The 15903-nt window shown below is 44.2% G+C and overlaps 1 protein-coding gene across 2 annotated transcripts in view; it reads right to left on the bottom strand.

The window, feature by feature from the left end:
• Positions 1-15903, bottom strand: part of SUFU (SUFU negative regulator of hedgehog signaling) — a 91560-nt gene that overhangs the window by 11838 nt on the left and 63819 nt on the right. For both annotated transcript variants that reach the window (XM_050336735.1, XM_050336743.1), the window contains exons 9-10: positions 6106-6240; positions 4516-4654 (exon numbers count right to left, since the gene is read on the bottom strand). In XM_050336735.1, coding sequence (XP_050192692.1) covers positions 4516-4654; positions 6106-6240 — 274 coding nt within the window. The remainder of the gene's footprint in view (positions 1-4515; positions 4655-6105; positions 6241-15903) is intronic.

The raw sequence follows: 15903 nt of genomic DNA on the forward strand, positions 1-15903 counted from the left end.
GTAAGAGCAGGAAGCTGAACGTGGGTCTTTGACATGGCTCCCAGGCCGACTCCTTATCCCAGAGAGATCCTTTGTACTTATTCTTGATCCTGACCTGCATGAACAAATTTTAATCTCTTCCTGAAATTGTTTCTGGTGTTCATCTGTAGAGCTGGAATGCCTGGCAAGCACTGAATTCATTACATCCTTCACAGGATGACTGGAAAGAGGTCTCCCTGAACAGACATAGGAAAATCAGTGAAGAGAAAAATGAATCTGAAGGTCTACTTCTCATGGGTGCCCATCTCAAGACTTGCAAGTCTCTGTTTTTCAGCCCACTCAGTCCTGTGGGTCACAAGGATATCTGCAGGGGAATTCTTCCTGGCTTCCTCCTGTCACTGGGAACACAGATCAGACCTCAGGTCTTGGGCTGGGCATAAAGAAAATGAGCAACACAAACTCCCTTGCCAGGTGAGAAGTTTTTAGCTTAAGACACTGGAATAACATCTTGAAAGAAAAGAGTAGTAGAAGCAGGAGCAGGATCCAATTCTCCAGGGCAATATTTAACAGGCTTTGCTGTAAGACTATTGTGATTTTTCTGCAATTAGCTGCCTCATTCACTACACACCTTCCAATTTTGGCAAACAAATGAAGTGGAAGTCCTATAAGCAACAGCCTACTTTACTCCACATTCCTGATTCATCCCCCTAACACACTGCATCTCTGTGCATTGAATGAGGCAGGCACGCTTTGTTAAAAATAGCTGTAATCCTTCAATTTGATATTGTATTGAAATACACATGTGTAACAGGGGCAAGGCTGAAGTGCAGAGATATTTCTTAAATTCTGTGTGCTAGATTTTACAGCTAGCAAGGACTCTTTAACTATAGGTTTGTTTTTATTGCACTGTATTGGCTTGTATGTCAGAGTCTGCAGCAATATCTGATGTGTAACATGTACGCTGCACATGATCAAAGACTTCAGTGTCATCTTCTTCCCTAGAACAATGAGTGCCTAAAGCAGCAGGAGCAGAAATTATCTAAAGGTAGTGTTAAACAAACCTCCTTCTCCCCTCTGGGGAGAGTAAGCAGTCCAGGTGAGCAAGGAAGGAGGAGAGAACAGCATGCTTTGTGCTAGACAGGCAGAGAGCTCCACATAAAAGCAGAGGAGCTTTGCAGAAGCATGTCCTGACTCCCATCACTGGAGACTTAATGATGGTAATTCCCAAAGGATGATGCATGCTGACAGGCTTTGACACAAACTACCCCAGGATAATATTAATATGTATTAAAGGCTCAGGCAACTTTATTGGGACGGGCTTGATCAGTAACACATTTCAACACAGCATCTCTATCATCTGTTGGAACAAAAGTGAGGGAGGGAGGGAGGGAGGGAGGGAGAATACACGCACAACCTCACCTTGCTTTGGGAATGTTTCAGAGACAAACAAGGTCGATCTGTGATGAATTGCATGCTTGGCACAGCTCAGACGTTGGACCAAGAACCTTGGACGCTCCACCACAAATACGAATGTCACTGTGGGGCAGTTTATGCCAGAGTCTGTCTGCATGATACGCATCCTTAACCCTCCAGCATGGGGCCAGACATCTCCTGCACAGTCTTTCCCTGTGCATCTGGAACACCTACCCCTTGGAAAGGAGAGGAGAGGTGCTTAGGAGGCAGTGTGGGGGCTTTGCTGTCACACCACTGGGGGAAGGGGGAGTGGAAGAAAGACCGCAGAAGCCTTTGATCATGTGTAATGTTAATGCAAGTGTTACACATCAGAGACTTTGCCACAGTAACTAGCATATAAACAGGAGTCTAGTGTTAACAAGGAGGACTTCTTGAATATGTTTGCACATTTCTGAGTTAAAGCAATTTCCCTGTTCAACAATACATGACACAGTGGAAGAAGCTCAGAAATAAACCAGCCTGACATGCTTAGACCTTTAATAGAATTTAGCTTCTTAGAACTAATTAAATGTTACTTAAGTGAAAAAAAAAATTCCAAGTACTTGGGAAAGGTGCCAATTTGACAGTTCTGGAGAATGAAATAATCTAATCATCCCCAGAGCATGGGCAGCAGCAGGACAGGCTTCCCCCACTAACATGCCTTAAACGTGACCTGGAAAGACTGTTGATAGAAATGGGCCGTACAATCTCTGTGGTCGAATGACTCCTCGCTTTTTCTGCTGAGACTGCTAAAGCAGTTCCCGCTGAGTACCGGCTGTGGTGGTGATACGGACACCTGTCTGGTAGGAATGGTGCTGGGACCTGCCAAACTCCTGTCATCTGCTAACCCTCCACTGGAGCCCAGCAACTCTCAGCTCATTGCTCAGCCTGGGCAGTGGGGGCTGAGCAGCAGCTCTCCGGGTGCAGCAGCTCTCCGGCCTGTCCCACCTTGGACACACTCCACTCCAGCCCACAAGATGTAAACAGGAGGTACTGTGTTTAGTCTGCAGGTTTGGGCTTTAACTGCACCAAAACTCAGGCTCAAGAGAAGTCAGCCTCTGGCTGCTGCCGAGTCGAGGTCAGGATTTTTCAAGCTTTTATTTCTCCCCTAGGATAGGGAGAAAGTCCCCAGGAGAAAAAGGCTGCCACGTCTCCTCTTCTCCACAGCTTCTCCATTTACTTGTCTTTGCAACAAGCCCCTGCATTGCAGTGATCTGCTTTCAGCCACCAACTCTCCTTGGAGCTCCTCACTTGCCTGGGGTCCCAAGCGAGGGAGGAGGAAAATCCTCTCTGGGCCTTGCTGCGAAAGCTTAGCAGGGCTTGCCAACTCAGCCAGCCCAGGCTGCAACGGACTAAACCAAACACAGCTTGCCTCCTTGGAAATTTCATGTACCACAACTTTTTACTTCTGAAGCAAAGCCACATGAACCTCCCCCTCCCCTGCTCCCGACACCACAAGGGACTGCTGAGCATGGATCAAGCCTCCCATTGCGTTCTAAGCCAAAAGCCTCAGACACTCCCACACGTATCTCACAACCGGGTGCTACTCCTGTTGTCCCAGGTTGCTTTTAGCCTCCCTTCCTCCCCCAGCCAGCCTGTCCTCCTTCGTACTCAACAGGATGGGGCAGGGGCCAACAGCAGAGCTGGTCCTGCCAGAGAAGAAGATCTAATACATCGGCCTTGTGTAGGAGACAAGCGAGGAAACTTGCTTCTCCCCACCATCTGAGCCAGTAATTCTTCACCTTTCCATCCCACCTTCGCAAAAAATCTGACACACTTTTCAGCACCAAAGTAACACGCGTGAAAACAACCAGGTTCATAAGGGTTAACATGTCTGAATGGTGACAGAATTATTGCCATTCTTCATTGTTTACAGGTTACCTGACTACTCTACACATCAATACATTTTGAGATGTGATGTAAATGCAAACAAACACTCATGTTTGGAGTTAACACAGTCACAAGATCCTGTGTATCATGTGTTGGCAAGCACAGGAACCAACAGCAAATGACCCACCCTTAAACCTGACCCTTTGCTGTTAATCATTATAGGAGCACTGCACTTTCCAGTCAGTACAATCAAAGCACACAGGCTCTTTGAAAATCCCTACACACAAGATGCTTCTGGCCAAGATCAGCTCCTTTACAAGTCATACAGCTTTCAAGGTATGATGTCCTCCAGACATATGAACATGGGTTGTAGAAAGCCTTAAAAACAAGTCACTGGAAGGCAAACTGCAACACTGCAATGGTAAAACAACCCCTGCCTTGAAAACAGAAGGGGAGGTAGGAATGCCACAGTAACAGAGAAGGCAGAGATATACTGCACACACAGTTCCTCAGAGATGGGTTTTTCTGCATTAACACATTCCTCCAAGCTTTTTTACTTTTGCAATATGTTTATAACCATGAAGAAATTCAAGGGTAGAATAGCGCTATGCTGTCATATAATTAGTGCATCACTGCTCCATAGGGCTGACCTTCAACACCAAGCAGATGGGGATTTTCCATGGAAAATCTGAGATACTGAAAACATCTGGGTGCAGAAAATGTGTGGGTGCTTCAAGCCATCATGAGCTTTTGTCAAAGAATCAACAGGAAAGAGCTAAAACTGAAAGAAGCAGTGCTCTCGGTGCTTCTCTCCCATTTGGGATGATGTTTAACTGAGATTTTGGCTCCGTAGGATCATAGTCCCACAGCTTTCTAATTCTTCCGCCCTGGCTCCATTCTTGTTTAGGTCATTCCACTCTGCCTCCCCAAATTCCTTTCTGGAAGAAATCAAGAATAAATACAGCCCGTAAAGTGTTCGCCAACTCCAGGAAATGGACACTACTGTATTCACAGATGATTTTTGAACTTTCCAGCCACTGCTTATCAATTTGAGTTCCATTAATACAAATAATAACATTTCACCATTATTTTTTGAGTCCACAATTACTGAAATTATTATGCAAGAGCTATGAGAGACATTGCAGCAAAAAATACACGTTTGTTACACTTGTAAATCACATAACCCATTAGCAGGATCATTTTTAGGACACAGTAAAGGAGGAAGGGGGAGAAACAGGAAGGAGGCTTTCTCACTTGTAACCAAGGTCCATGTGCTGCATAGGGGTGCTCCTCTGTAGCAAAGGCTCCTTCTACTCCTGTTGATACAAACGTGATTGCTGTATCTCCTGTAATACTTTTATATGTAAAGTGCCGTCCATGTAAGAGCCTCCCCCTGGGGAATTAAACATACGTGCATGAATTGAGAGGGTGTGCACAGCATTCAACACAGCAATGAAGATGCATCACTATATAGTTTCTGCCAGTAGCATGGGAAACCATTTTGAAAGCAGTAACTGTTAATTTTTCAGGAGTATATGAATGATTTGCTCCAAAAAGCAGGTCACAAGCCTCCTTCTGAGGCAGGGAGCTACCCCTCATCTCCCTCCTTAATCTCAGGGCCTTGTTACAGACCTAGAATACATCTAAATCCTGCTGCATGCCTGTCCCCATGATGAGATGCTTAGGTATCTAAGGGCAGGAGACTGCCAGTAAGATGAAAACTGCAGAAGAGAATCCAGACTCCACATCACGTGGGAATGTGAAGATGCATTTCTAAGAAGGCTCATCACTGGAGGCAAACTTAGCTACTATGACAATACCTAGTAATCAATTGCCCTGGTGCTTGACAAATGTTACCTGTATTACTTAAACAAGTGCCTAGAAAATACACATGCATGGCCAGCTACAGTATCACTTCCCTTTTTTTCATTCAATGCAAGGGAAAATCATGGCTCTGGTATTTAAGCTGAGAGCATGTGTGACATGCATGCATGGCTGCTAACATGCAAGAGGGAAAACTTCAGGTAATACATTTAGTGCCTAACAGAGTCACAGTTGATGAGTTAGTGCTGGTCAACTGAGCTGTGGTAACTGATCAGGATAGGCTGTTTACACATTTATGATGTAAAATAAAATATGTTTGTATTAACTATCCCATTGGTTTCTCAAGAGGCACAGGCAAGTGTGCACCTGCTGCTGATAACTCTGATACTACCAACGTGTAACTCATTAAGCTGAAGTAACTTAATCACCTACAATCATTTGTCTCTACCCCACAGTTCATGTTAAGGACTGCAACACTTCCACAGGTATTTTCTGACTGAAATTGTGGAAAACCAGAAGGCAGTCATATGTGCAGCCTGAACCTTTGAAAGACAATGTGTAGAGTATACATGCAACGTTTTGCTATTTCACTACTGTGACATAATTTGTCAAAAAACCCCACACTTGTATGGATAAACTGACTGCAAACAGGCTTCGCACAACCACTTATCTGAGTTCATAAATCAGAATTAACAAGGTAAGGGATTTTTTTGACAGAGAATGTTAAGACATCCCTTCTTTATCACAGAGTTGCTAGCATTAGACTAATAAAAAAACCCCTATACTAACCCTGCCCTGCTTCAGCACTCAAAACACACTGGAGGACATAAAAAGAATGAGAAGCAATCTTGCCATGATGAACACACATGCAAAGAACCATCTGTTTCCAATGTGCTTTGGCAAAATATGTCAGCTCTGGCCTTTACAGACCCATTGCATGCATGTCTGTATGGTGAAACAACGCCACAAGGCAAAAGCAGCATGCTAGCACAAGCTGAGGGGGAGGACGGCTTCACTCACCTTAGGCAGAGGGGAATGAGTGCTCCGGACTCCTGGTTAAATTTCAGGTGTACGCTCTCCAGCTGTCTCGTGCGGATTAGCTCATGAGGGATGATGGCTGCTGAGCTCTCGCTTTCTAAACTGTCCTTACGGCTTCTAAGAGAAGAGACAAAATGCACATGTATTCAGGATGCCAGTGCTGTGTGCTATTTCTGCTGTGTTTCATAGCGACTACAAATATTGAAGGAAACAGAAACAAACTTATGAAGACACATCTGAGTTTTCATCACCCCTACAGAGACAGCCTCCCTCAGACTACCAGTACCAGCATGCAGCTCTTCACCTTGATTTGACAATCTAGGATCTGAATTGATGCATACATGCCATGCATCCCTTTCCAGTACAAAAGAAATATTTTTTCTGGAAAGAACTGGAGCAAAACTACACTCTCTAAACCCTCAAACACTATAAAATGGTTTGGAAGAATTAAGAGGTGTGTCCTCCCTCCTGTTTTTGCTTTATCTTCAGGATTTTTCAGGCAGTGGGTCTGCAGGAAAGAGTTGTCCAGTCCTTTGTGCCATGGTTCAAACATCTTTGAGGTCTGTGGCATCCCTACAACTGTGTTAAAATCACTCCTTCACACAGTTCAATCCAAAGGTTTTGAGAATCCCCTGCTTTCACCAGCATCAAGCGCAACAGCCAAAAGACAGACTCTACACGGGACCAGTAGGAGATCCAGATTGTTTTCCCTTGTAAATGGGGCTGTTTTAAGACAATGGCAGCTTTGCTTTCTTATTCATTCATTTCTGCAAGACCAGCATATTATGAAGCTACAACTAAAGGTTATGTTGTTATATGATTAGGAACTTTGCCAGACAAAATCCTCTAGATAATAAAATGGTCTGTATCAAAATACTGGACCATAAACACTTTATATGTTCAAAGAGCATCAGTGTGATCCCTTACTTGGCAGTATAGAACATAGAATGAAGGACAGGGTAGGTTACAATTTTTATGGATGACATGGATGGATGTGAAGTGTTTGATATGTGATTTATATTTTTGTCACCTGGCATTCCATGCAAACTTAACAGAGATAAGACTTTTTAAAGATAGGTTCTACAGTACAGAATCATCAGAGGAGAGGGACAGGGAAAGCAGGAGGGAACTGAGATGCCACATTGAAATGTGTCTCCATTGTGCTAGACATATCAAAAGCCAAATACGGCTATCAAGCTGTGGCCCCATTTGGGAACACTTAAGTGTGGATCCTTCCTCCATCCAAGCTGAACCATCTTTAATGTACATCTGGAAACGATTGTAAAGAAACAGCTTGACCCTAGTGAGCTGACCTAGATGATACCTTTACTTGATTTTACCTTTGAGTGTTGTCCCAAAATTACTCCCATCAACCACACACATAGTAGCGTAGTTCAGTGTGAATTCGAGTGCAGATCAGCCCGATGCTTCCGCCAGGTCACCTAGTCCCAGGTGAGCCCTTCACCAAGCGGCTGAGCCGCCCACTCTGAAACAAGCTAAAATCTGATATCTCACTGTGCAAGCCTGCAAATCCTCTGCATTGCCAGGTCAGAGACATGCAGGAGAAAGATATCAGAGTTCAGCTCCCTGCAAGATAAAAACTATAAAACATGTTCCATGTTCTGCTTTAGCAACACAAAAGAGCAATAATGGGTCCAGCAGGGACACAGTAGGTCAGGACAGAGCTTATTCACAGGGTGGGCTGATGGGCTGACAATCACCAGAGTATCAGTTTAGTGGGTTAACCCTGAAGCAAAGACACAACATGCTTTGTAGTCTATAGGTGGCACTTAAAGTTGTGTTTAATCTACTTCAGCAAACATTTTACAGCTCTTTGTAGGTGGGGTCTTCAAAGAGTGGAGTGGGCCAGCATTTTGCAGGCTGATTACCTGAGAAGTGCAGTTACAGTTGATTAATGATCAGTTGACCTTAAGCTAAGCTTTGTCTCAACTTCCTTATCAGATCTTATATACACAGTGAGCGGTGGGAAAGTCAGCCTGTGGTCTACAGCTTCCAATCATTCATTTATCAGCCCCTACCAAAAGGGTCAGCCATTAGCAACGCATGATTTTCAGGCAAGCCATAAGCTTGCACTCCTAAATGCAGTTCCAGAACTTAGGCACCCTGGAGCGGATCAGGAGTTTTACAGCAATGTTATTGCTACAGACAAGAGACTGTGCCCTGCTCACCTGGACTGCCTAAGCATTCCGGGTGCATCCCATAACACAGCTGTAGGTTCATGCTTCTGCAGGACAGACAGCTGCAGGACAGCTACCCGTACTCCTGGGCTGCAACCCCCCACCCCGAGCTGAAGGTGGGTTTTCAGGTTTTCACCATGTACAGCTGCTACAATGGGGCTGCAGTCCGGAGGGGAAACAGCCCCTGGTTGTTAATGCAATAATAGGAATGACGACAATATTCTGGAGGCAAGGGGCAAAGCTTTCTAAGTCTTATTAAAAACAGCAAATGCTGTTTGTCATTACACGCTCAAGAGAAGATGTTGACTAATGTATAACTATCAAACGGAACTGTCACGACTTTAGGGCTGTCAATAATTATGACTTCACATTAATAAGTAACCAGCCCTTCTGTCAAAAAGGTGAAGCAAAATGGTAGTTAATACTTTGAATGACATGAAAGTATTAATCCTTTTCACGAGATTTTCCCAAAATAGTCTTTGTTTCTTTTCACTTCAGCAGAGCTCACACAATTTCAGATATTTAAAGTTAAGGGTGAAACTCCAACAGCAGAAACCAAATACCCTTCTATCTAAGCTATACCTTTCTAAGCAAGAGTTTTGTGTTGTGGACTGTACTTAACACACCAAGAGGCCACGGTGCCATCACTTTCAGACACAGAAACATGTTGCATGGCATGTGGACTCAGCAAAACCAATTAAAATTCTCTCTTTGGGACTGGAAATCCTTGTGCTGGCCCTTCCAAAGGATGAGAGCCCAGATGAAGGGTCGGCAGGACCTCTAGGTTGTTATTAATAAAAAGCTCATGTCGTAACACACATTGCCATCTACAGCTTGTAGTTTTCAGACTTAGAAAAAAAAAATAGAAAACGTTTGCTTTTTAACACTAACATGCCTGGTTTTATGACTGTCAGTTATCCTTAAGTCATTGCTTCCTCCACCCCATCACCAAATAAATCAGCAGCAAAAGTCAGTGGAGTTTTCACTTGTTATGACTAAGATCTAGCTGACTATCACGTAAATGTTGCAAACTTTGTCTATTCCAGATTTAATACTTCATCCAACCCACACAAAAAAATTCATGTTTCTCAGTGTCCAGAAAAAACAAGTCTGCAAAAGCCAGGGCTGCTGCATTAGGAAAGGCAGCAGATTTAAATGGAAGCAGCATGCCGGAAATGCCCCAGTTTAAGCACTACACATCTCATGTTTTGTGAAACTAGAGGGGAGTTGGAGGAGATTAAAGCACATTTCCCTCTGATTGGGGGCTTGTGGGAGGTGTAAACGTGGGCAGTTGTCAGATTAATTCTTTAGATGATTACATTCTTTTTGTTTCTTTAAAGCTGTTTGTAGTTGGGTTTGATGTCTCCCGTTCTGGGCAAGTGTATTGCTGCAGTTACCAAGGTGACTTTAGCTGACTTTCAACTATTTTTTCCAGCTTTGGTTTCTACCAGTAGTCTGCTTCTGGGTGGAGGAGAGCGGGAGGAAATTATGTTTATTGTTTTTTTTTTTTGCTAAATCTCATGAATGCTGATTAACGTGAACTTAACCAAAGCCATATTTGATTTTTTTCCCCTATTTTTGAGAAAGAGAGGGTGGTCAAACCATTGTAAAGGTGTCCAATGTGCCCTGTAGCTTCCCCAGACCTCTGTAAACAAGGAAAGGGCCTGAAGAGACTCCATGTCCCAGTGTGCTGTGCCCCTTCTCAATGTGAGAGGCCACACGCTGGAACCTGTAGCTTCCTGGGGGCCCTCTCTTTGTATTAAAGATGAGGGTGGCTGCAACCTGCTTCATTTTATGCCAATTAACAGCAGCCCGTGGGGATCCTGGAAAATTGCCAATGCAATCACTGGATTGCACAAAGTTTGGATGTCCCCTCCTTATAAGTCATGTTTATAGCAACCCCTTCTCAAGCAACCACTGGCAGTTATTTTATGGGATTCAAGAATAACCAGGTTGATGGGGTTAGGAAAGGTTTATTTATTCTTGCACTTGCATTTTGCTTTATGATCAGAGCACTTGATCTCATGGAGCATGATTTTGCTGCATTTCCAAGCTACTCTCTCAGGTACCAAAATCACCAGGGATATGCTGTTGGAAGCTGGCCGTGCTAGGGGCTCTTTGTAGGAGTGGGTGCCCACGGCATCACTGAAGTTAGTTTCTGTCACTGCTCTTTGCTTCCTCCATATAAAACCCAGCACTGTGAGTTAGCAAATGCAAACCATCAGTGCAAGCTTACACAGCTGGGAGAGAAAGGTCGGACCACTTTTCCTTTCTTCCCCACCCTTCTTCCCTTTCCAACCCTGGCTATTTCAAACCTCCTCAGTCCCTCACTAAGATATGGTCAAAGATCATTTAAGTGCCAACAATCTTCCAGTGTCTTTCCCACAGTTTCCCCAAAGGGCAAACCAGCAGCTGTGGGAAAGAGCCCTGAGCATCTTGGCACACAGAGCTACAGCACGTCACAAACGCACAGAGGCAAATGCAGAACTGGGGAGGGCACGGTTACACAGCTCCTGCAGTGGTCACACTGGGACAAGACTCTGTGCTCAGACCTGGGTGTTCCTCAGCCTGGTTAAACAGGACGGTGACGATGTTCTGTGTGCATTTCCTGGCATGGAAGGGCTGCAAGGACAATGTCAGTAGCAACAATCTTTTCGCCACTCACATATCCCTTTGGAAAGCTGCATAATAATTACTGTCGGAGCTTGCAGAGGCCAGACTGTTCTAAGACCTGCAGCTGAACTGGGATTGAGAGATTTAGGCTGTTCCACAGGCACCCTGCAGACTCATGAGCGAAGTCAAACAACTCTTTTATGCTTCAGGTTCCCCATCTGTAAAACGGAGACATTTTTCCACATACGGGTGTTGCAAGGATTAAGTCAATGTTTGCAAAGCACTTTTGGATTCTTAGATGAGGAAAGCTATGCAAGAGTGCAAATTATTAGCATGGTGACTGCTCTGCACTTCTACTGACACTGGTTTTCCAGACATTTACGTTTTCAGTTTGCAAGCTTGTCACCCAGCACTCAGCCTCATGCTGAGAGACACTCCCTAAAGTATATTGCCTCCCCCCATTCAGCATTCCTGACTCAAGCAGGACACCACTGAATGGCATTGCAATGAGAGAGCATGCCTAAATAAGCAGGACTGGATTGGAAACTTACTGCTTAGTGGTTGCAGAATCAGAGAGCCTAGCCAGAACCAGACAGTTTCAGAGAATGCTGAAATGCTCCCCTTTATGTAAAGTTTGCCTCCAAGAACTGAAGACAGGAAACAAGCTACACAGACAACAGCTTCCCTCCGCCCAAGTGAAGCAGATTCAAAACCCAATGTAACTGGGAGAAGCAAAGAGCAGACTCGCCTCGAAGCAAAACCTACACATCGGTATTACTGTCAGAGCTTCCTCAGAAATACTGCTCAGATGGAGCTCGTTAATGTGCATTAACCCAGTGCTACTTCCTGACAGGAGAAATCCACACGCCCTATTTACCAAGTCAGAGGAACCACAAGGGCAGCGGACTCCAGTCCTGGAAGTGGTGCTCCATATTACTCGTGTGCTCCAAACCAGGCACATTGTGTGACAGTCTGGGGTTATCCTGGGAGGAATTCTGGACTGACACAACTCCTCCCTCTTCCCACAAGCACCTGAGATGCTGAGGGTGCAGTGCTCCAGCAGATCACTGGCAGGACAGTCCTGCCAGCCCCACCTCCCGGAGAGTTGTTCCCCATTCTGATTGCCAGGAGCCTGCCTTCATTTCCCTGCACAGCTGGAAACTGTTCAGGCCTGGATGGTACATGAGCTACCATATGTTCAGGTTTCCCTAGACTCAACCTGTCTTTCTGCCTGGAAGTTGAATGTTGATGGGATTTGAGGTCTTTGTGGGTCCCTGGACAAATGACCACAGTGCATGGGGGGACCAGCACAAGCACAGTTACCTGGGAATCCCAGACAGAAATATGAGTTAGGCATGTTGAACCACACCATTTGATCCTTCTTAAGAAGGGGGAGAGTGATAAACAGCAGAGACGTGCTGGAAAAGCCTTGTCAAAGTAATACAGCCTTGGGAGACCTTTTTCTATCACTCATCTTCAGACACTGGGGATGTGCATGGGCAATACCTGAATCCTGGCACAATGCAAAAATTACAGATAATTTTAGCTTCAACACGTGCAGTAATGCAGTGTGCTAGCTCCAGGTTTCTACTGCATGTCTCAGCTCACTGTAGAACAGTCTGAGTCAGCCAAGAGGCAGAAAAACATCGATTTCAGCAATGCTGCATGATCAAGGGGGCCCTTGAGGGGTGGAAAAGGTCAAGAATTCCCCTATCCCAACCCTGGTTCTCACTGCAACTGTGGCAAATTATCTCCTCTGTCCTCATCTGTAGAATGGAGACACTACTCACCTACCTCACAGGAGAGCATGGAGCTAATTCCCAGGGACAAAGACTTGGCCCCAGAAATTATTACATCAAAATATTAAATAGTGAACGAAGCAAGACTCCACAAGTGTCACTGAACTTTGACATCTGGAACTTCCAGCCCACTGAAGTCTTAACAGCAGCAGTGTTTAGTCTGACATTTAAGCATCCCCTATGGGTAACAGCTTTCCATATCCAACAAGAGTGAATCTGCACGGCTCAGGAGACTTGCCTTTCTGTCTGTCTGAGCAGCACCTACTAAGCTGATGGGTCCTAGGAAATAAGTAATGTGCCACTGAAAAGCACATTTGTATTCATACACTCCTTATTTTTCCAAGAGCTAATTGACAGTATTTGGTTACCTATGGTTGAAATGATTAGTCATGTTTGCAAAGATTAATTTACATGTTCTTTTGTTTAATACGTACGAACTGATTTAATGACTGCTTATGAACTGAGCTAACAGTCATTTTGAGAAACAGATGTCCGGTGCAGTTTTAAGCTTTAAGAGTGCTTTTATTCATATCCTTAGGAGAAAAAGGGCTACACAGTCTACAGTAATAACACTAATGAATCAAAGTACTACAGCTGCCCAACAGGGTTTTGACAGAAACCAGCCTTTTCTCAAAGGAACTTTTTTTTAGGGCTCTGGGACAGTGAACAACTGGTAATATGCATGCTTAACATGTAAGTATGTGCTTTGCTGGAGCCAAAACACTGAATCAAGCCCTATCTCCAACCAAACAATGTGAGGCTTTTGCATAAGTGCTGAAAACTGTAGCTACACAAAGACTGAGAAATCTGTATGGAATCTGGATCCTCTATGTTTTATATAAATAAATATTTGAAAGTTTGAGTGTTCCTGATACTATTTAGTGACACTGAATGCAGAACAGGTTGTCTGCTTTAAGCCCTGATAGATTATTGTGTGTGGGTGGTAGGGTTAGGATAAAAGAAAGGGAAGAAAGCTACTAGGAAAGCAGTTGGTGGTTACAAACCCACGATAAATAAACAGCAAATTCCTCTTCTGCACAAAACCATTAGAGTCTGTGTCAGACTTTAACATCCTAATGTCAGCTGGGTGCAAATTTGACAGCCTGGGGTTCTGCAGTGCTCCCTGTGGAAAGCAGATTTAAAACAATTTGCCATGCCCCAACAGAGCATTTTTGTCGAGTTCCTAAAGAGCTTCTAATGCACCAGTTATTCACAGGACCCTTGCAAAGAACCACGGGTTTGATATTTTATGGTCTGGTGTGTACAGTGTAGGATATGATTACACACAAGCCTGCTTCCCATCAGCTAGCACCTCATAATCGTTAACATATTTATCCTTGTGGTGCCTCAAGAAGATGACATTGTTATTAGTCTCATTTTATAGTTTCAGAAACTGAAGCTCAATAGCTAAATGACCTGCCTTTGATTACACAAGATTCACACTGAAGGACAGAACTGAGTCCCAGCCCTACCAGCCCCAAGCAATCCAAGCAACGATCACACCAGAAGGACTAGATCTTTGTGCAGAATTGTCCTTCATCTCAGGTACTCGTAAGTCCTATGAAATGGCTGTATCTGCACTGGGGTTTGTGCCCTTCGTGTCTCAGCCTTTATCCCTGCAGTACTATAGGGGACATGGATACATACATACATTACTGCATGCAAGAGCTGAGCTAAGTTACATTCCCTTGCAGCAGCCGGAGATGAGAGTCTCCATATCATACTCTTGTACTTAATAGCACATTGAGCAATCTTGCACAAACGCATAAGACATGCTGAGACAGTGTATTAAGAAAGGCTGAGACATAATAAGATCCTCCTCTTCTACTTCATCTATACCACACTGTTCTGGAAAATATGTTGACTGATCAGTTTTAGCCGCAGTGAGGGTAATCGTCAGTTTTGATTTAAGTACCAGTTAGTTAGAGGTTGTGAGTAAACCCTGCTTTCCAGCACAAACCAGCCCTTTCAATATGGCCAATGCATTTAACAAGTCCCATTGTATCTGCTACATGAATTTGAGAAGAGAAGCCACTGCAAAAGTAAAAAAGACCTTTCTCAGGCCACTCTCAAAGCAGTCAGTAAGATGGAGGAAGGAAGTATTAGGACACACCGCTGTTATAACTTGAGATCTCCCCTATCCCTCCAATAGTATGACCACAGCTGATAGCTCTCTTTCCTTAACTGAAGTGCTGCTATGGAGAAACAGGGTAGCTATCAGTTCCCCCAGTGGTAACCATAGACATCAGTGAAATGTATTGATCTTCTAAGAGGCAAACACTGGGAACCAGCCATTCCTACCACTCAGGCTTCAGGCAGGGTGGGTGTACAGCTGCTGCAGGTCAAGAGAGATTTGCAACAAAGAGCACTGTCACAGATATGAGGCTCTGAATTTGACCTCCCTTCCTCTCTGTCTCAGAACAGTTAAAAACCCAGGTAAATATTTGTGTTCTTCATCTTAGACCTTTGCTAACCTTTCACCACTCTGTCTCAAGCCTATCTCTGTTTATCTTGCCCTCAATAACGTAAAGCTGCCTTATCTAAGCAACAACAGCCTCCCAGCATTAAGGCTTACCCATCAGCTGCCTCCTCAACCTGATGTGTACCTGAAATGCTTCTGGTCATCCCCAAACACTGTGGACTCAGAGGTCACACTGGGCATGCAGATACCTGCAGGATCCCAGCATCTGTGAGAAATCCTACCCAGTACTTCTGAGCCTTCCAAATCGGGGTGTGATTTGTGCAAATCAGACGGTATAATTTTATATTTTTTTCAGTGAGGCCAATGGGACCAACCAATGGTCCAATGTGACCAACCTTCAAGCAGGGAAATACTACTCAAAATCTGAGTCAGATCAGAATCTGGCTCCATTTAATTACTATATAGTAAAAGTAAGATTATTCCTAAAGCAATAATAAAGTCATTTGAGATGTTTTTTATATAAGCACCAATATCTCATAGTAGTTGTTAGTACACAGCATCAGCAATTGATATAATACTTCCCCCAAAGGATTAGGCAACTCAGAAGAATTCATATATAAGGCAAATCAGAAGTCACCCACAAAATGGAACAAGAAAGGACAACTACAAGAAATATTTTTCTCATGAAATGTTTGAATCAAGAATGAAACAGGAATCGAAACAGAGCAGGATGCTGTCCCTGCCTGGC

The sequence above is a fragment of the Myiozetetes cayanensis genome, unplaced genomic scaffold, assembly GCF_022539395.1.
Source record: "Myiozetetes cayanensis isolate MyiCay16 unplaced genomic scaffold, myiCay2020 scf10, whole genome shotgun sequence".
Lineage (NCBI taxonomy): Eukaryota > Metazoa > Chordata > Aves > Passeriformes > Tyrannidae > Myiozetetes > Myiozetetes cayanensis.